Source organism: Hypanus sabinus, chromosome 10, assembly GCF_030144855.1.
Source record: "Hypanus sabinus isolate sHypSab1 chromosome 10, sHypSab1.hap1, whole genome shotgun sequence".
NCBI lineage: Eukaryota > Metazoa > Chordata > Chondrichthyes > Myliobatiformes > Dasyatidae > Hypanus > Hypanus sabinus.
Window position 1 is genome coordinate 10,693,076 of NC_082715.1, and position 22,270 is coordinate 10,715,345.

The window sequence follows — 22,270 nt, forward strand, 5'->3', positions numbered from 1 at the left end:
AATGAAGTGGCAAATGAAATACAATGTTGAAAGTGTATGGTCATGCACTTTGGTGGAAGAAATAAACGGGCAGACTATTAACCATAGAACATTACAGCACAGAAAACAGGCCCTTCGGCCCTCCTAGGCTGTGCCAAACCATTTTTCTGCCTTGTCCCACTGACCTGCACCTGGACCATATCCCTCCATACTTCTCTCATCCATGTACCTGTCCAAGTTTTTCTTAAATGTTAAAAGTGAGCCCGCATTTACCACTTCATCTGGCAGCTCATTCCACACTCCCACCACTCTCTGTGTGAAGAAGCTCCCCCTAATATTATTTAGATGGGAAGAGAAATCAAAATGCAGAGATGCAAAGGGACTTGGGAGTCCTTGTGCAGGATACCCTAAAGGTTAATCTGCAGGTTGAGTCGGTGGTGAAAAAGGTGAATGCAATGCTGGCATTCATTTCTAGAGGTATAGAATATAAGTGCAGGGGTGTGATATTGAGGCTCTATAAGGCACTTGAAAGACCACACTTGGAGTATTGTGTGCAGTTTTGTGCTCCTTATTTTAGAAAGGATATATTGACATTGGAGAGAGTTCAGAGAAGATTCACAAGAATGAAAGGGTTACCTTATGAGGAACATCTGGCAGCTCTTGGGCTGTCTTCCCTGGAGTTCAGGAGAATGAGGGGGGATCTCATAGAAACATTCCGAATGTTAAAAGGCCTAAACAGATTAGATATGGCAAACTTATTTCCCATAGTAGGGACTACTACTAGGACAAGAGGGCACGACTTCAGGATCGAAGGAGACAGATGCGGAGAAATTACTTTAGTCAGAGGGTGGTAAATCCATGGAATTTGTTGCCATGAATGGCTGTGGAGGCCAAGTCATTGGGTGTATTTAGTGCAGAGATAGATAGCTTCTTGATTACCCAGGGCATCAAAGGTTATGGGGAGAAGTCAAGGGAGTGGGGATGACTGGAAGAATGTCAGAACAGACTCGATGGGCCGAATGGCCTGTTTCGGCTCCTATATTTTATGGCCTTATGGTCTATTGTAATTTTATGCACTGCTGCCCCAAAACAGCAGATCCCACATATTATATGACAGAGATGTGAACTGATTTTACCAAACCCCTCCCTCAGAAGGGGGACCAAAATACATCACATGCTTGCTTTGTTGACTTAACAAACGTAAACATCATGGCATTATGAGCTCAGAATCCTAGAATCAGAACCCCAAGATGGCACTGTCTAGAAGACCCAGAGATCTACCTATTTTAATGAACCCCTGAACACTATGTCACTTCTTATTTCTATTTTCACACTGCTTGCTTATCTTAACTACTATATATTTACTGTAATTCAGCTCCTTTATTATGTATTGCATTGTGCTGCAGCCACAAAGCCAACAATTTCACGGCATACGCCGGTGATGCTGAATCTGATTCTGAGCTCTCTGTCCCATTTGCTCCTCTGGTCACAACACACACAAAATACTGGAGGAACTCAGCAGGCCGGGGCGCCTGTGGAAAAGAGTACAGCCAAGGTTTAGGGCCGAGACCCCTCACTCAGTCCTGCCGAAGGGTCTCGTCGGCTGTAGTCCTTTCCATAGACGCTGCCCGGCCTGGTGAGTTGCTCCAGCATTTTGTGTTGTGTGAATATTGTTACCCTATTTAGTTTTTAATAACTTCCCCCACCATTCCCAAATTAGTGCCCCAGGGGAGTCTGTAGTGCTTATAGCCACTCCAGGTGGTTAAATACTCTGCAGAAAGTTTGCGCGAGCTCGGCGTGACTCGTTCTCAGCTGACCGGATCACATGACTTCTTGTTCCCGTCGCACCGGGAAGAGTTCGTAAAAGCCACAGAATTGTGGAAGAGGACGGATATAGTTCAGGTTCTTTATGGCGTGGACTCGGTATCAGTTGGGCCTGGCGGCAATTATGCTTATTACAGGATCCATTAACACATTGTCAGCTAAGTAAGTATCAGATATATGTTTTATTGGCAGCTCCAGGCTCGAGTGGCCACAGTGCGCTGGTTTCATTGAAGAATCTCTCTCTCTCCCTCCGTCTCTCTTCCGCTCTCTTTCTTTCTCAGCAGATAATCTTCCAGTATTCGCGTTCGGAGATTTTCTTTCCAAATCCCCTTTTATAATCCAGTTTACTTGAAATCCACTGGTGCTTTAATATGATTTATTCAAGATCACATCCGACCCAGGAAATTAATTTCGGCTAGCGCACACAAAATGCTGGAGGAATTCAGCAGGTCAGACAGCATCCATGGAAAGGAAGAAGTTAACTGAAGAAGCGCCTCGGCACGAAACGTTGACTGTCCATTTCCATTGCTGCTTCCTGACCTGCTGAGTTCCTCCAACATAGTGGCTCCCCTGACACCTTTTTTTAAATATTTATACGATGGACCCACAACCATTAACTGAGGGGTCCGTGCTCCAATATTTTGTGGTTTGGATTTCCAGCGTCTGCAGAATCTCTTCTGTTTATAATTTCGGCTTCCGGTGGGGGCGAGGATATAACTATATAACAATCACAGCACGGAAACAGGCCATCTCGGCCCTCCTAGTCTGTGCCGAACTCTTAATCTCACCTAGTCCCACCTACCCGCACTCAGCCCATAACCCTCCACTCCTTTCCTGTCCATATACCTATCCAATTTTAACTTAAATGACACAACTGAACTGGCCTCTACTACTTCTACAGGAAGCTCATTCCACACAGCTATCACTCTCTGAGTAAAGAAATACCCTCTCGTGTTTCCCTTAAACTTTTGCCCTCTAACTCTCAAATCATGTCCTCTCGTTTGAATCTCCCCTACTCTCAATGGAAACAGCCTATTCACATCAACTCTATCTATCCCTCTCAAAATTTTAAATACCGATCAAATCCCCCCTCAACCTTCTATGCTCCAATGAATAGAGACCTAACTTGTTCAACCTTTCTCTGTAACCTAAGTGCTGAAACCCAGGTAACATCCTAGTAAATCGTTTCTGCACTCTCTCTAATTTATTGATATCTTTCCTATAATTCGGTGACCAGAACTGTACACAGTATTCCAAATTTGGCCTTACCAATGCCTTGTACAATTTTAACATATGGACTCAATTCCCCACAAGTACCATGTGCAAGGCTGCTCAGGTGACCTACGGGATCCAGGGGTGGTAACTTCAGTGCACCTGCGGAGATCGGCGCCACGTCATTTGAACTAAATGCGGGGTTTTTTTTTGCATCCAGCTTCCTTGAGTTTAATCTGTGCTGTGCTTAAATTTCAAAAATGGTTGGACGGAAAGTAACTCGACTAAATGTGAGGTGAAAGTCATAATTGAAAAGTCAATTCGATCTTAGTAGCAATGAAATTGGGATAAGGAAATGAAAGGACTGCATTTATATAAAATTCGGAGGATGGTGGGAACTCAACTGGGAGAGGGTATAAAAGGCGGGTAGAATGAGTCCTGACGAAGGGTCTCGGCCCGAAACGTCGACAGTGCTTCTCCTTATAGATGCTGCCTGGCCTGCTGTGTTCCACCAGGATTTTGTGTGTGTTGTAAGAATTCATACTTGCACACTTACATATTGGACTTATTAATTTGAATAATTCCTTGTTCAGAATTAATATCTATGATACGGGCATTTTTAGGGAGTGCACTTGCCAAGAAACAGTGTCGCATATATTGCTGGAATGCAGTTGCTATGAGGTTCAAAGGAAGCATCTGATTGGTAAACTGAGATCTTTAACATGGAAAGTTTGTTCCAGTATACTGCCATCATATTGCATATAAGTGTGTATTTATAAAAAAAAACATTAGACTTTATGATATTATTTGAGCTTGTGGAGATTGCAATTTAGTGGATATACTTCCTGTCACTTTGCTTCGCATTCTAACTCCGGTGGCGATGATACCTTGTGTTGTTCTGCCAGCTGCCGTTGAACTTTAAGGGAAATAAATCATGAGTGCAAAACTGCCCTCCTTTTATAGAAAAAGAAACACACGTAGTGATTCATTCTGTGCAGCAGAACTCTGCCAAGAGTGCTCAGTCTGTGGGAAGTAGGGGATGGTTTTTGGGTTAATACCGATCGGCAAGTAGCGTGTTTCATGGTTGTTGGAATGTGAGAAGATCTGACAGTTTGGGTGCCTCACCAAAAAGGACATCAAGCAGGGCCCCTTGTGCCTGTTCTTCCATTCAGCCTTTGACCAGCCTTTTGCACAATCAGAATTGGGTTTAATATCACTGGCATATATTCTGAAATTTCTTATTTTTTTAGCTGTAGTACATCCCAATAGAAAATAAGAACTATAAAATAAGTATACCAGTATATTAAAAACTAAGTTGAGTACTGTAAAAGAGAGGTGGGGAAGTAGTGAGGTAGTTCATGGATTGAGTGCTCATTCATATATCTGATGGTAGAGGGAAAGAACCTGTTCCTGAAACATTGAATGTGTCTTCAGGCTTCTGTACCACCCCCTTGATGGTAGCAATGGGAAGAGGGCATGTCCTGGGTGACGGGGTCCTCAATGATAGATGCCAGCTTTTTGAGTGATCGCTATTTGAAGGTATCGTTGATGGTGGGGAGGCTGGTGCCCATGATGGAGCTGGCTGAGTTTACAACCTTCTCCTCCTGTACAGTGCCCCCTGCGTACTGGAGAGTGATGTAACCAGTTAGAGCCCTCTCCACGGTACATCTACAGACATTTGCAAGAGTCTTTAGTGTCATACGCAATCTCCTCAGATACTAGGAGAAAAGCCACTGTTGTGCATTCTTTGTAACTGTATCAGTACATTGGGCCCAGGATAGATCTTTAGGGATATCGACATTCAGGAACTTGAAACTGCCCACCCTTTCCGTTTCTGATCCCTCTGAGGACGGGTGTGTGTTCTCTTGACTTCCCCTTCCTGAAGTCCACAATTAATTTCTTGGTCTCACCAACACTGATTGCAAGACCACTGAGGGTGATTAAATAGGGCGTCAAGCATTACAGGTAGAAGACAGAATAAATTGGTTGAGAGGGAATACAAATCAGCCATGATTGAATGGTGGAGCAGACCTGCTCTTCTGATGGTCTAGTTCTATCCCATGTCTTATTAAATGGTTCTCTTTTACAATAAAACAGACTCTTGACCTCATAATCTACCTCGTTATGATCTTGCACCTTGTTTGCCTACGTTGTATTCTTTCAGTAGCTTTTAAACTTTACACTGTTAATATTTTACCTTGTTCTTCCTCAACGCAGTGTGTAATGATGTGATCTTATGAACATTATTCAAGACCAGCTTTTTGCACTATCTTCGTACAGCTGGCAATAACAAGCCAACATCAATACAATGTTGGTTCAAAGTAAATTTATTATCAAAGTATGTACATGTTACCATATTATACCCTGAGATTCATTTTCTTGTGGGCATTCATAGTAAGACAAAGAAATACAACAGAATCAATGAAAAGTCCAAGTGCACAACATCAACTGTTCTCCTTTGACTGACATGGTTGTTCTTTCTTCAAAGAATTCCAACAGATTTTGGGCAAGATTTTCCCTTGAGGAAACCATGCTGACTATGGCCTATTTTATCATGTGCCTCCATGTACCCTTAAACCTCATTCTTAATAATCAACTCCAACATCTTCCCGACCACTGAGGTCAGAGTGGCCTACAGTTTCCTTTCTTCTGCCTCTCTCTCTTTTTGAATAGTGGAGAGACATTTTTAATTTTCCATTCTTCTGGAATCATTACAGCATCTAGTGATTTTTGTAAGATCGTTACTAATGCTTCCATGATCTCTTCAGCCACCTCTTTCAGGACCCCAGGGTGTACACTATCTGGTCCAGGTGACTTACCTACCTTCAGACCTTTCAGTTTCCCAAGAGCCTTCTCTGTAGTAATGGTAACTTCACACACTTCATGCTTCCTGACACCTGGAACTTCCACCATACTGCTAGTGTCTTCCACAGTTAAGACTGATGCAAAATACCTCTTCAGTTCTTCTGCCATTTCATTGCTCCCCCTTTACTACCTCCAGCAGTTCCCCCATTACTACCTCATTTTCCAGCAGTCTGACTTCCACTCTTGCTTCTCTTTTACATTTTATGTATCTAAAGAAACTTTTGGTATCCTCTTTAATATTATTGGTTCGCTTGCTTTTATATTCCATCTTTACTGCCTTAATGACTTTTTTATTTGACTTCTGGTGTTTTTTTTTAAAGCTTCCCATTCCATTAACTTCCCACCAATTTTTTCTCTATTATGTGGCTTTTATGTTGGCTTTGATTTCTCTTGTAGCCATGGTTCCGTCTTCTTTTACCACACTTCTTTCTCTTTGGGATGTATATATCCTTTGCCTTCTGAATTGCTTCCAGAAATTCCAGCCATTGCTGCTCTATCTTCAGCCAACCAGTGTTCTTCCCAAATCCATTCTGGCCAACTCCTCTCTCATGCCTCTGTAATTCCCTTTACTCCACTGTAATACTGATACATCTGATTTTACAAAGAAACATAGAAAACCTACAGCACAATACAGGCCCTTCGGCCCACGAAGCTGTGCAAAACATCTCCTCACCTAGGGTTACCCATAGTCCTCTATTTTTCTGAGCTCCATGTACTTATCCAGGAGTCTCTTAAAAGACCCTATCGTATCCGCCTCCACCACTGTTGCCAGCAGCCCATTCCACACACTCACCACTCTGCATTTTTTTTTAAAAAACAACTTGCTCCTGACATCTTTATACCTACTTCCAAGCACCTTAAAACTGTGTCCTCTCGTGCTAGCCATTTCAGCCTAGGAAAAAGCATCTGACTATCCACACGATCACTGCCTCATCATCTTCAACTCCTGAGAAGGAGAAGACTTTACCTTCTCCTCACATTTCAGGGTGAATTCAATCCCATTACGATCACTTGCTCGTAAGGGTTCTTTCACCTTAAGCTCTCTAATCAATTTTAGTTCATTGCACAGCACCCAATCCAGAATAGCTGATCCCCTAGTGGCACAGCCAGGAGCTGCTCTAAAAATCCATCTTGTAGGCACTCTAGAAATTTCCCCCTCCTGGAATCTAGCAACAACCTGATTTTCCCAATCTATCTACATATTGAAGTCCACACATGATTATTGTAACATTGCCCTTTTGGTATGCATTTTTTATCTCCCTTTGTAATTTGTAGGCCAAATCCTTAGTACTATTTGGGAGTTTGTATGCAACTCCCCCTCTACCTTCCTGCCTATCCTTTTGATACAACGTGTACCCTTGAACATTAAGCTCCCAGCTGTAGTCTTTCAGCTATGATTCAGCGATGCCTACAACGTCATACGCACCAGTCTGCAAATGTGCAGCAAGTTCATCTACCTTATTCTGTATTCTGTGTGCAATCAGATACACCTTCAGTCCTGTATTGTGATTTTGTCCACACTTTACTTTGCAACTCATCCTCTTGACTGCAATTTTCTTTTGCCCTATCAGTGGCCTCTCCTCACTACACATTGCCTCTGTTTGTAAACCAGCTACCTCATCTCCAGCACTGTCATCCACCTTTCTTAGGATACCTCTTGCATTGAAATATATGCTGCTCAAGACATGAGTCGCACCATGCTCAACCATTTGATTCCTAACTTTGTCTGAAGTCCACAGCTTCTCCATTAACTGTTTTGTCCCTGTTGTGACAGGAAGATGGGGTGAGGGCCGAAGTGCGGGGAATGGAGGAGATGCAGGTGAGGGCATCATCAGATTTCTGAATGGCCAAAAAAGCAACCACGTACACTACCTCACTATTTCTGCTCTCTCTTTGCACCTCCTATTTAATATTTACTGTAGTTTAGTTTTTATGTATTGCACTGTGTTACTGCCGCAAAACAACAAATTTCATGACATATGTCTGAGATAATAAATAGATTCTGATATCTTAAATATATCAAGCTCTATACCTTTGTTTCAATGTTGTGCACAAATCTTGGGCACGCATACAGTATACAGCTGGTGTCAGATCTCAGTAATTTCCCAATCCCAGTTCTTTCAGGAGACCAAGAATGAATGAAAACTTCATTTTTCATTTTTAGAATCTTTTTATTGGTACATAATCTACAGCTATAAAATGATACAGAACTTCAACAAATTAATATATACACAATTAATAAAGCTGAAGAAAATAAAAACTGAGCATAATATATAAAAATGAAAAAAAAAATTTTGTATGTAAGGAAAAGAAGGAAAAAAAGAACTTCATCTAACTAAGAAAAAAAAACCCACTAACTACAAAAAAACAGAGAAAAGAAACCCATTAGGAATCAATGCCCGGAGCAATATGTCTTACCATCATCTAACTATATATATAAATAACACAAATCATCAACCACCAATTCATATTTATATAGAATAAGATTGGAAGGAAACCATATAACATAATTCAAATTAAATGATAATATTTGGCAAAAGAGCCCCATCTTATCTCAAAATGGAATCGGGGATCAAAAGTTCTACTTCTAATTTTTTCCTAACTGAGGCATAACATTACTTGAGAAAACCTGTCAATTAATGTAGGGACAGAGGTATCTTTCCATTTTAATAAAATAGCCCTTCTTGCCAATAGTGTAACAAATGCAATTACATGTTGATCTGAAGATGAAATACCCTGAACTATTCCGAATAGAACAGTCAATCTGTTAGGTTGTAAATTAATTTTCAGAGCTTTAGAAATTGTAGAAAATAAAGATTCCCAAAACAATTTTAATGAAGAACATGACCAGAACATATGTGACAAAGTAGCTACTTCAGTTTTACACCTATCGCAGTAGTTGTCTATACTAGGAAATATTTTAGATAGTCACTCCTTTGTTAAGTAATAACAGTGAACAATTTTAAACTGAATTAAACAGTGATTGGCACATATAGAAGAAGAATTTATGTTTTTCAAAACACACAACTAATCTTCATTAACAAAGGTCATATTAAGTTCTCTCTCCCAATCTTGTTTAATCTTTAGTGAGAGGTTCTCTTTTTGTAACAAAAGTAAATTATAAATTCTGCTAATGGAACCTGTCACTAAAGGATTCAACTTCAACATGGTATTCAACAAATCAGATTCTTGCAAATATGGAAACTTAGATAAATATTGTTGTAAAAAATATATAACCTGAAGATATTGCAGAAAATGTGTATGAGTGAGAGAATATTTGTTAATTAACTCTTCAAAAGTCATCAATTGACCATCACAAAATAAATCTGTAAAAGAACGGATCCCTTTATTTCTCCATAGGAGAAAAATGGGATTAGTTATTGAAGGTTTAAATAAAAAGTTTCAATATAAAAAAGTAGTCAACTTAAATTGTTTAAAATTTTAAAAAATTTCGAATCTGAAACCAAATCTGTAAGGACTGTTTAATAACAGGGTAAAGATTTAAATTTGAAATTTTAGAGAGTTGTAAAGGTAATGGAGCTCCTAATATTGAAGTTAAATGAAATTGTTTAACAGCTTTTAATTCCATATCAATCCATCGTGGTTTTTGGCTCTTATCGAGCCAATATAGCCAAAAACATAATTGTCTGATATTAACAGCCCAGTAATACAGTCATAAATTAGGAAGTGAAAGTCCACCATCTTTTTTAGATTTTTGTAAATGATACTTATTAACTCTTGGTCTTTTATTGTTCCAAATAAAGGAAGAAATAAGAGTCAGTTTGACCAAAAGTTGTTTTTAGTTAAAAAGGTTGGTATAGTTTGGAAAATATATAAAAATCTAGGTAAAAATCATCATTTTCACAGCATGGATACGACCTATTAAAGAGAGAGTAAGTGGATTCCATTTAGAAAATAGTTATTTCATGGAGTCCATTAAAGGAACTATATTAGCTTTATAAAGATCTTATTTTTTAGTAATTATAATACCTAAATATTTAAAAGTATTAACAATTCTAAAAGGAATGTCACTATATATAAAAACAGGAGCATTTAATGGAAACAATTCACTTTTATTCAAGTTGTTTATATCCTGAAAATTTACTAAAATCTTTTAGTGTTTCCAAAAGATTAGGAATTGATTCCTCAGGATTCGAAATAAAAACCAAAAGACCATCTGCATAAAGAGAAATCTTATGTATGGTTCCATTCATAGAGATACCATGAATATGGTGTTATTGCCAAAGACTCCAATACAAGATTAAATAATAAAGGGCTTAATGAACATCACTGTCTAGTACCATGAGAAAGGGGGAAAAAAAAGAGAATCTGAAATTATTAGTAATAACCCTGGCAATAGGATTCTTATAAATCATTTGAATCCACCTATTAAAATTATTACCAAAATCAAATTTTTCTAATACTTTAAACAAATATGGCCACTCAACTCAATCAAATGCCTTTTCTGCGTCGAGAGAGATAACACATTGAGGTTGCTCAGATATTGGTGAATTTATAATATTCATCAATCTCCGAACATTAGAAAAAGAATAACAGCCTTTAATAAAGCCAGTTTGATTCATAGAAATGATTTTAGTTAAAATATTTTCCCAGTGTTTAGCCATTATCTTAGAGAGAATTTTTGCATCCACATTTAATAGTGAAATAAGTCTATATGATGAGCATTCAGTAGGATCTTTATCTTTCTTAAGGATTAAGGAAATAGATGCTTCATAAAAGGAAGAAGGTAAAATATCCTTCTCAAAGGATTCATGAAATATTTCCAAAAGATACGGAGGAAGTAATCTTTCAAATTTTCTGTAAAATCCTACCAAATAACCATCAAGTCCAGGAGCTTTATCTGATTGCATTGGTAAAATAGCTTTCTGAACTTAATGCTCAGTAATTGGAGCATCAAGCATCTGTTGATCTTCAGCAGAATTTTGAGGAAATTTAATCTTATGTAAAAAAGCCTTCATTTTGGAGGAATCTGCAGGAAATTGAGATCTATAAAGATCAGAATAAAAGTCTTGAAAAATATTAATGTCTTCATGGTTACTTGCTATATCTCCATTGTTTTTACGAATCTTTAAAATTTGACTTTTAGCTCTAGCTGCTCTTAATTGGGAAGCTTATTATTTAAGAGCTTATTATTTTTATCCCTGAAAGTATAAAATTGACTTTTCAATTTAAGCAAATATCCTTCAATAGGATATGTTAATAATAAATTATATTGTGATTGTAATTCTACTCTTTTAAATGAAACAACATTTGGACAGATTGCATTGATGTTAACTAATTCTTTAATTTGTTTAGAGATTTTATCTAATTCTATTGTTTCTTCAGTTTAGCTATATATGAAATAATCTGACCACGTAAATAGGCTTTTAATGTATCACAAATTACTAACTTTGAGACATTTCCTGTATTATTAAAGAGAAGAAACTCTTTTTTCTGAGTTTCAGTAAACTCAACAAATTCTGAACTATGTAACAAGTGTTCTGGAAAACACCAAAATGGTCTGGTAGAAGCAACATTTTTCAGTTCAAATATTAGATTTAAAGGAGCATGATCAGAGATAACAATTGCATCATACTCACATTTCTGAACATTAAATAGAAGTTGAGGGTCAACTATAAAATAGTCGATTCTTGAATATATATTATGAACGTGAGAAAAAAGAGTATTCTCTATCTCTAGGATGCATATGCCTCCATACTTCAATTAGACCATAATCAATTTAAAAGGAATTAATAAGTGATGCAGAACGATTAGGGAGTTGATGTTTGAGTGATGACTTAACCATTAAGGGATTTAAACAAGTATTAAAATCACCACCCATTAATAACATATATTCATTTAAATCAGGTAATAGAGCAAAGACGGCTTTAAAAAAGAGGGATCATCTACATTTGGTCCATAAATATTAATCAAAACTATTTTCCTATTATAAATTAATCCTTTAACAATCAAAAATCTACCATTAATATTGGCTATAATATCCTCCTGATTAAAAGGGATATTGGAATCAACAAAAATAGAAATCTCTAATTTTACTCTGAGAGTTTGCATGAAACTGAGGATCCTTCCAAGATTTAAAAAATTGATTTTTATCACATAACCTGATATGCATCTCTTGAGCAAAGATTATATCAGGTTGGAATCGGTTAATAATTTTAAATGTTTTCTTACGCTTAATAGGATGATTCCAACCACGGACATTCCAACTTAAAACATTTAACTGTTTAGATATCATCATGAGACTTTGTATCTAAAAAGAGTAGTTAGGCGCATGTCAGGATAAGATAGTTGAAAGTGGCGGAGATGAACAACAATAACAATAATATGCGTATGCTCCGGGATTCCATAATGGGGATTAAAAAAAAGGAAAAAACCCACCTAAACTACAAAGCCCAGAAATAAGTCGATATCAATCGACGCAAGCCCCAAGAAAAGCGTAGAAGCGATTATAAACTCCACCTACCTAAATAAAACAAATGAAAAATGTAATCTGTCTCCCTCTACAGAACACAAAACTCGTTACAGTTGACATGTATCTCAATATAATTAAATTGGAAGGAACTGTTTTTTTTGTAAAACGAAACGGCCTTCAATTTTGAAAGTAACCTTCATAATATTAGGTAAGGGAAGAAAAACACATCCAAAACAATTCTTGAAATATTTGCACAAAAGAAAAACAATTGCCATCTTTAAATTATCCAATCTCTTTAAAACATAAAGAAATGCAAATAATTACTTAAAACATCTTACAAAAACATATGGAACAAAAAAAAACAGTTCATTTAACTGCTGCAGAGAAAAAATTCTAGATGGTTCAAAATTATCTACAGTCTTTCAACTGTTCTCCCACTATGTTTTTTGAGGCTAAAACCATCCAAACCTCCCTCTAGATTATATTCTTTTATAGTAGTTTTCCATATTTTAAGAGTCAATTTCACCCATGGGTTATCACTAGTATTAATGTACTATTAATGTAATTTGGTTGTTATCAGCCAAAATTGCTTGTATGGGGATGGGAAGTACACGCTTCTCAATGTTTTTCCATTGAGTGTCATATGATGGGTTGCACCAACATATCACAGCTCTCAACTGTGCTGCAAAATAATAATCTCTAAGAGAAGGTAGGCCCCATCTCCCCCTAGCGAACAAACCTCCGGAAATAAAGACTGAACCATTTTAGCAAAATAATCCAGTGTGTCGGCAGATTTCTCTTTCAATCCAACAATCCGACGCGACCGAGCGTCCAGATCCCTGATTTGTTGTTGATCCTTTTCCAAACGAGAAGAAAGGTCAACAGCATTTCGACTAGCTTCTTTAAGATCGAGGCTCAGAGAGTCAATTTTTTCTTCAAATTTCTCTTTTAGTTGAGTTATTTCAGTGTCGATACTGCTGATTTGAGACTGTAATCTCTTCACCCAAGGGGGTTCCTCCGAGAACTCGTCAGCTTTTTCAGACTTTCTGTTGCCTGGGTCCGGGTTCCTTTTGGTGCTTCTGAGAGTAGCCATAATTATAACTGTTGCTCTACAGATCCGACTGAATAAAGTTGAAATTTCAAAGTTTAAGTCGCAAAATGGAGAGATTAAAGGCGGACAGAAAGAAACTATGTCTTACGTGTCCGTGAGCGGAAGACGGAGTCCGAAAACTTATTCTTGAATAATTGTTTATTTTTAAAGTTTAAACAGAGACAGATACTAGGCAGACAGAGAAAGGATGATACAAACAGATGAAAAAGAACTCAGCAAGAATACAAAAAGAATATGCCACCTTTACAGTTCCGATAAGACCCATTTTCTTAGATAAGGAAAACCAATCAAGGTTATGCAGACACAGCGTGTGATTAAAATGAAAAGGTGTAACTACATTATGTAACTACAACAGTGGTGCTAGAAAGTTTGTGAACCCTGTAGAATTTTCTCTATTTCTGCTTGAACATGACCTAAAACGTGATCAGGTCTTCACATAAGTCATAAAACTAGATAGAGAATCCAATTAAATAAGTAACACAAAACATTATGCTTCATTTACTTATTGTGAAAAATTATTCAATATTGCATGTATTTGTTGGAAAAAGTATGTGAACCTCTGAGGTAATGCCTTCTACAGGTATTTGAAGTCAGGTTTTTGAAGATGAGATTGGAGCTATGGGTTGTAGAGGTGCCCTGCCCTATTAAAAAAAAAAAGAAATACAGTCAGTTTACTGATGGAGCCAGCTCTTCTGGAGAAAGATACGTTTATGTGCGCTATGTCTTGATCAAAACAATTTTCAGAGGACCTGAGGAAAAGAATTGTAGAGTGGCATGAAGCTGGTAAAGGCCACAAAAGCTTTTCTAAAGATCAAAATGTTTATCAGTCCATAGTAAGACATTGTCGATAAATGGAGGACTGTTGCTACTCTCCCTAGGAGTGGGCATCCTGCAAAGATCACACCAAGGGCACAAAAAGGAGGTGAAAAAGTACCCAAGGGTAACAGCAGAAGACCTGCAGAAATCTCTAGAACTTCTGGAAGTTTCTGTTCACGTGTCCACTATAAGAAAAACTCTGAACAAAAATGGTGTTCATGGAAGGACATTGCAGAGGAAACCACTGCTCTCCATTTTTTAAAAAAAGCATTGCTGCATATCTCAAGTTTGCAAAGGACCACCTGCGTGTTCTACAACGCTTCTGGGACAATGTTCTGTGGACAGATGAGAGAAAAGTTGAACTTCTTTGCAGAAATCCACATTGCTGTGTTCGGAGGAAAAAGGACACTGCACACCAACAGCAAAACCTCATCCCAGCTGTGAAGCATGGTGGAAGGAGCATCATGGGTTGGGGCTGCTTTGGTGCCTCAATCTGTGGTGCTGTGGTGACAGTTTGCAATTGTTGCAGGAACAATGAATTGTGTCAATTGTGTCAAGACATTTTAAAAAGAAGAAAATTAGTGTTTTTGAATGGCTGTGTCAAAGTCCTGATCTTAATCCTATAGGAATTTTGTAGAAGGACCTGAAGCAAGCAGTTCATGCAAGGAAGCCCCCAACATCCCAGAGTTGAAGCAGTTTTGTAAGGAGGAATGGCCTAAAATTCCTCCAAGCTGATGTTCAGGACTAATTCACAGTTACCGGAAACATTTGGTTGAAGTTATTGTTGTAAAAGGGGGTCACACCAGTTTCTGAAAGCAACTTTTTCCAACAAATACTTGTGATATTGGATCATTTTTCTCAATCAGTGAATCAATAAGTATAATGTTTTCTGTTATTTATTTAATTGGGTTCTTTTTATCTAGTTTTAGGACTCTCGTGAGGATCTGATCACATTTTAGCTCAAATTTATGCAGAAGTAGAGAAAATTCTACAGGGTTCACAAACTCTCCAGTACCATTGTGAACCGTGTTTCTGCCAGGAGCTGGAGACTAAACATTTACATATTGTTTTTAAAAAACGAATTTGTTAAAAACACAAATTGTCGGTAAAAAAAACTACAATTTTAGTCTTGCTACTATTCAACTACTATCTGAAAGCATCTGATTCCAACATGCTTCCCCCCCCCCCCCACTAAGCTACCTTGTTAGTATTCAGTGGCAGAAATATTTAAAGTATCTACATTACAGAGTAATTAAGAACTACTTGGAGTCGTCGAAAAGTACAGCACAGAAACAGGCTCTTTGGCCATCTAGTCTGTGCCGAACCATTTAGACTGTTTGTTGCCATCGATCTGCACTGGGACCATAGCCCACCATACCCTGCCATCCTTGTACCTTTCCAAACTTTTTTTTAAACATTGGAATTAAGCTTGCATGTACTATTCGCGCTGGCAGCTCATTCCACACTCTCATGCCCCTCTGAGTGAAGATACTTCAATTGTATAATATCAGAGTATCGGTGTTCTTGGAAGCGTTCATAGTATTACATCATGATGGGATACATCAGGAGCACTTGTATGAGTTTGGATTATTCTTGTGATAATCGCCTTTAAATAAACATGAAAAATGTAGATTATGATGCATATTCATTGGAATGTTATGAAATATTATGTTTTTGGAGTTGTCAGGTATGTACGTGCAACACTCCTTACCTATAGCTGCATGTTTCTGCCCCCCCCCCCAGCTACTAAGAGAAGATCTAATGCTATATAGTTTTGAAGAATCATTCTGCGCGTGGCAACCGTTTGTGTTGTTAACTTGTCAGAATGATGGGCCACAGGTAAAGTACCGACGTCACTGGAACGTTTAATGAAAAAGAAGCATGCTTGTTCTGGATCTGCAGGAATGCTTAACGTTGAATACTTTGAGATATTGACACTCCCAACAATTCCTATTCGTCTGTAACTATTCATTGTGATTATTTCATGAGCAACAGAAGCGGGTAAACGTGTATAACAGCAGCAACCGTCTGAATAAAATCCATAATGACCGGTAATATTGAAATTGCCCACAGTACTTGTCTAGATCTGGAGTTACTTTAGCTTGCTTGTAGTGGCTGGTGTGTGTCCACTTATTTTTACCTTCTACCTTGACTGCTGAATTGATAATTAACAGTATTTAACGACCTTCCCACCGAGCACCTAGTGGTTCCATACTTGGATTCTTGACCAGGCCCCACTCACCAGGAGTTAGGGTGTGTCCTCTTTCAGATGGGCCACTTCAAGCAACAGGAACCTGTTGGGGAAACAGGCTGAACTGCTGAGCTGAGCTCTCTGTTGTAATGTGTGCGTCAGCCTCTCTGAGATGGAGAAACCAGCAGTGATATTGGTCACCCTGTGTCCACTTCAAATGGACTTGGTTTTGTTTTCTTGTTTGGGGTTGTTGTAATGCTGGATAAAGCCAAAGGAAGAGCTTTAGGCCATGGTACACCTTTCTTGTGGCCAAGTCACTTTTGCATCCTTGACTATGTGACCACTAGTTCCGTGAATGTAGCTTGAAGTTGTGCCATCACATCAGTTTCTCATCCCTTGTGAGGTAGGGGGTTGAACTTGTAGTTTTTCACGTAATTGAACTTGAGGCTGAAATTGTTGTAGTTGAACTTGCAGTTTGGTTACTCTTTTATGCCAAGAATTTTACATTCAATGTCCTTTTTCTAACCACAGAAATTGTATATTTTTGTTACCTTACACGTGTGGCCCAGATTGGGACAGCTGTGAATTCCAGTTCTACTTGTTCTGTTAGTCAGCAGATAACCATATAACAATTACAGCATGGAAACAGGCCCCAGGCTGTGCTGAATGTAGACTATTTGCCCATCTCTGGGAGCTCAGCAAGACCCAGTTTCAGCTGACTGGATAACATCATTTCTTGTTCCTGTCGCACCGGGAAGAGTTAGCTCTTAAAAGCAACAGAATTGTGGAAGGGGATGGATACTTTCCAGATTCTCTGTGGCATGGACTCTTATCGGTTGAACCTGGTGGCAATTATGCTTGTTACAGGGTCATTTAATATATTCTTAAGCAAGTAAGTATCAGATATAAACTTTCCATGCAGCGGCAGGCTTGGGTTGTTAGAGTGCAGTTCTTGCATTGATGAATCTGTCTCTTTCTCTTTTTTTCTCTCTCAACGGATAATCTTCCAGTATCTGCATTCAGAGATTTTGTTTGCAAATCCCCCTTTTTAATCCACTTTATTTCAAATCCACTAGTCTTTTAAATATTTATAGGAGATCACATCTGACATAGGAAATTAATTTCAGCTAGCGTACACAAAATGCAGGACGAACTCACTTTGCGGGTCAGGCAGCGTCAGTGGGAATGAACAAACAGTCGATGTTTTGGGCCGATGGCTCTTCGTCTGGACTCGGGGCTCCTGAAATGTTTCTCAGACCGAAACATTGACTGTTCGCTCATTTCCATAGATTCTGCCTTACTAAGTTCCTCCAGCATTTTGAATGTATGTTTCTTTGGATTTCCAGCAATCGCAGAGTCTCTTGTGTTTATAATTTCAGCTTTCAGTGGGGACGAGGAGACGGACTCAATTGTTCTGTTAGCATTAAACAAAAATAAATGCTGTGATCCCATTGTGGGATTTCTCCCTTAAGTGTCCACGTCTAAGGCTGCAAAACTTGGGCAGTGTTGTATTTCGATGACCTATGGGGTCAGGTGTTCAAGGGTGGTAACTTTGCTGTAAAATTAATGGAGATCTGTACACATTACCTAAATTAGTAACTGATTTTTTTTGCATTGAAGGTCTTTTATTTTAATTTCTGCTGTGCTTAAGTTCCAAAACTGAATGGAGGGAAAGGAAATTGCTTAAGGGGGAGGTGAAAGTCATGATTAAAACATCTATTCAATCAATGTGGCAACAAAGTTGGGTTATGGAAAAGAAAGGATGTCACTTATATTGCGGTAAACATTCGGTCCATGATGATAGACAAGAAAAGCTCCTTTATCTCAACTGGTGTTTTTATTGCAACAAGCGCAATAACAGCGCTATCACTTGACGATAACTACTTCATCACATACAGACGGGGGAGGTGATTGTTACACACCCCAGTTACAGTCAGGGTGACTCTCAAACACACAAACAACTGTATGACCCGAGCTAAAATTTAACAATAACTGAAGTTGAACATTTCACCATAGTTCCATGAGTGTATTTTAAAACAAGGACAATAAGTAGCGTTGGCCACCAGGAATGTTGGGGCGACCCCCAGAGCACCACACAGCTCACACCTGAGGGGGTCAGCCATCCCCAGCAACCCCAGAACCTACAACAAAGTACAAAACTCCTGGTGCTGGTCAACACTGCCAGCTGGGTGCTGAGGGGTGTCTGTAGCTCCCCTTCACTGACGGGGCACTTCCTTCCTTCGGCCTCGCTGGGTTGGTGATGGCCAAGGGAAATGTGGTGCCCGGCGGACCTGGTGCAGCATGACTGCTCGGGCTACCGCACCTGGTATACACATCTCTCCCGGCCCCTTCCAGTGGCTTCCAAGCCTGGGGGGTAATCCTTTTTTCTGGGTGGGGCAGTAGACCTGTAATGGAGCCCCCACCATGTACTGCTGCATTGGTGCCCTAGACTGGGGGCCCAGCCCCTTCTGGGACATGTGAATGTTACAGCAGTGCACGATCAGCTCCACACCCTGCCTGTGTCCAGGCCAGTAGAAACGTTTGTGCAACTTGCCCAAAGTCTTTGTGACCCAAGATGGCTGGCCCCAGCAGCCCACGCAGGATCTTTTCCATCAACTTATCAACTACTGAAGTAAGACTCACTTGTCTGTAATTTCCTGGGCTATCTCTACTCCCTTTCTGGAATAAGGGAACAACATCTGCAACCCTCCAATCTTCGGGAACCTCTCCTGTCCTCATTGATGATGTAAAGATCTTTGCCAGAGGCTCAGCAATCTCCTCCCTCACTTCCCACAGTAGCCTGGGGTATATCCCGTCCGGTCCCGGTGACTTATCCAACTTGATGCTTTCCAAAAGCTCTAGCACATCCTCTTTCTTAATATCTACATGCTCAAGCTTTTCAGTCCGCTGCAAGTCATCCCTACAATCACCAAGATCCTTTTCTGTAGTAAATACTGAAGCAAATTATTCATTAAGTACCTCTGCTATCATCTCCTCCAGTTCCATACACTCTTTTCCACTGTCACACTTGATTGGCCCTATTCACTCAAGTGTTATCCTCTTGCTCTTCACATACTTGTAGAATGCCTTGGGATTTTCCTTAATCCTGTCCGCCAAGGCCTTCTCATGGCCCCTTCTGGCTCTCCTAATTTCATTCTTAAGCTCCTTCCTGCTAGCCTTATAATCTTCTAGATCTTTATCATTACCTAGTTTTTTTTTTTGAACCTCTTCTTTTCTTCTTGACCAGATTTACAACAGCCTTTGTACACCACAGTTCCTGTACCCTACCATCCTTTCCCTGTCTCATTGGAACATATGTATGCAGAACCCCACACAAATATCCCCTGAACATTTGCCACATTTCTTCCATATGTTTCCCTGAGACCATCTGTTTCCAATTTATGCTTTCGTCATTAGTGAAGGATGAAAAGTTTAAGGGGAGTTTGAGGAGTAAGTTCTTCACTCAGAGGATTATGAAACCGTGGAATGAGCTGCCAGCACAAGTGGTGCGTGCAAGCTCAATCTCAACATTTAAGAGAGTTTGGATAGGTACATGGATGATGGTGGTAGGAAGGCTGTGGTCCCGGTGCAGGTCGGTGGGCGTAGACAGTTTAAGTGGCTCAACATGGACTAGATGGGCTGAAGGACCAGTTTCTGCACTGTACTTTTCTGACTATATTGTTTGAATACAGTTCCTATGGAAACAACTAATTGCTAAATTGGGACAGACACAGTTTAACATGGAAAGTTTTTTAGGTTATCAGTGCCATTGTAATGAATGTAAGTGTGTATTTGACTTTCTGAAAAACATTAAACTTTATAATATTTGTGATTTTTGCAGTGTGGCATTTAATGGGTATTCTTCACATCTCTTCGCTCCACACTCTGACTCAGTAGGTGGTGGTAATGCACCTTGTGTTGGTCTGCCAACTGCTAAAAGAGAAAAGTATTGATTATAGTGTTCATGGGTTCAATGTCCATTCAGAAATCTGATGGCAGAGGGGAAGAAGCTGTTCCTGATTCATTGACTGTGTCTTTTTTTGGGCTCCTGTACCACCACCTTGATGGTATCATTGTTCTGGGTGGTGAAGTTCTTCAATGATGAATGCTGCGTCTTTGAGACATCGCTATTTGAAGATGTCCTCAGTGCTGTGGAGGTTAGTGCCCATGTTGGAGCTGGCAGAGATTTCAGCTTTCTGCGGCATTTTCTGGTTCTTTGCAGTGGCCCCACTCAACCAGACAACGATGCAACCAGTTAGAATGCTCTCCACAGTACATCTGTAGAAATTTAGTTTAACTGTATATCTTTAGGTTTCCTTCATGTCTAAATCTTGAATATACTGAGTGAACCTTCTTGGGTAGACATGCTACCCTCCTGGGAGTAGAGCTTCTCTTCCCATTAATCCTGTGTTACTTTTGGAAAGACTTGGGTCAGGCATCATCTGTTGAAGACAAAATGGTCAGAGTTCTGAATCTGAGACACTTTGTTAGAACTCAGGAGAGGAAGGATGGGTAGAGTGTACTGGGGGGGTGGGGTGCATGGCGTATTTTTAATGGAGTGACAGTCCTGATGAAGGGTCTCAGTTCGAAACATCCATTGTACTGTTTTTTCCCATAGATGCTGCCTGGCCTGCTGAGTTCCTCCGGGGGGGTGGGGGGGGGGTGTCTTTGATTTCCAGCATCTGCAGATTTTCTCTTGTTTAGGAGAATACACAAATCCTATTGAATGCTGTCAGAATTTTGTATGTTAAAATGACAATCCTGTAATACAGTCTTACTCATAGAGAAGTACAGCACAGAAACAGGCCTTTCAGCCCATCTACTCCATGCCAAACCATTTAAACTGCTTACTGCAATCAGCCTGCACAATGACCATAGCCGTCCCTAGCCCTACCGCCATGTACCTATCCAAATTTCTCTTTAACGTTGATATCAAGCACGCATGAACCACTTGCACTGGCAGCTCTCACGACTCCTTGAGTGAAGAAGCTTTCCCTCATGTTCCCCTTTTTACCTTTCAGCCTTAACCCATGACCTCTAGTTGTAGTCCAACCCAACTGCCTGTGTTATAAAGAAGAGAGAGGCTCAGTTACAGCCTATCACCCGTAAATAACACTCAGCAACATCTAAAGTTTGGCATAAATGGACTGAAGGTATGAATCTAAGAACAGACCTTGTTGTCTGTCAGTGCTGTAATGTTCCTTGCGGTCTGAAAATGTGTGGAAAAATCACTAGAGAGAATTAATTGCACAGAATAAGGATTTTATCCTATGCACGAGAAATTCTGCAGATGCTGACAGTCTAAAGGAACACAAAATGTTGGTGAACTCAGCAGGTTGGGCAGAATCTATGGAAACGAATAAACAGTCGATGTTTCGGGCTGAGACGCTTCTTCAGAACTGAGAAAGAAGGGATAGACACCAGAATAAAAAGGTGGGTGGAGAAGGAGGAGGAGGAGGATAGCTAGAAGGTGGGTGGGAAAGGTCAAGGGCTGAAGAGAAAGTATTCTGATGGGAGAGGAGAGTGGATCATTGGAGAAAGGGAAGGAGGAGGAGACCCAGCGGGGGAGGTGATAGGCAGGTGAGAACAGGTAAAAGTGGAGAATAGAGGACGTGGGGCAAGAGGTGAATCTTTCAGAAGGAAAAATCAATATTGATTGCTTCAAGCTGGAGGTTCCCCAGATGGAAAATAAGGTGTTACTTCTCCACCCTGAGGGTTGCCTCATCTTGGCGCAAGAGGAGGATATGGATCGACATGTCAGAATGAGAATGGGAATTGGAATTAAAATATTTGGCCACCTGGATGTCCTGCTAGTGGTGGACAGAGTGGAGGTGTTCGA

At 39.7% G+C, this 22,270-nt stretch overlaps 1 protein-coding gene across 2 annotated transcripts in view; it reads left to right on the plus strand.

Annotated features, from left to right (window-relative positions):
- Positions 1–1,811: 1,811 nt before the first annotated feature.
- Positions 1,812–22,270, plus strand: part of slc35f6 (solute carrier family 35 member F6) — a 56,218-nt gene continuing 35,759 nt past the window's right edge. The window contains exon 1 of one of the 2 annotated variants that reach the window (XM_059981416.1): positions 1,812–1,965. In XM_059981416.1, the coding sequence (XP_059837399.1) occupies positions 1,889–1,965 (77 nt within the window). In that variant the 5' untranslated portion in view covers positions 1,812–1,888. The remainder of the gene's footprint in view (positions 1,966–22,270) is intronic. The other variant, XM_059981417.1, reaches the window with a different exon arrangement.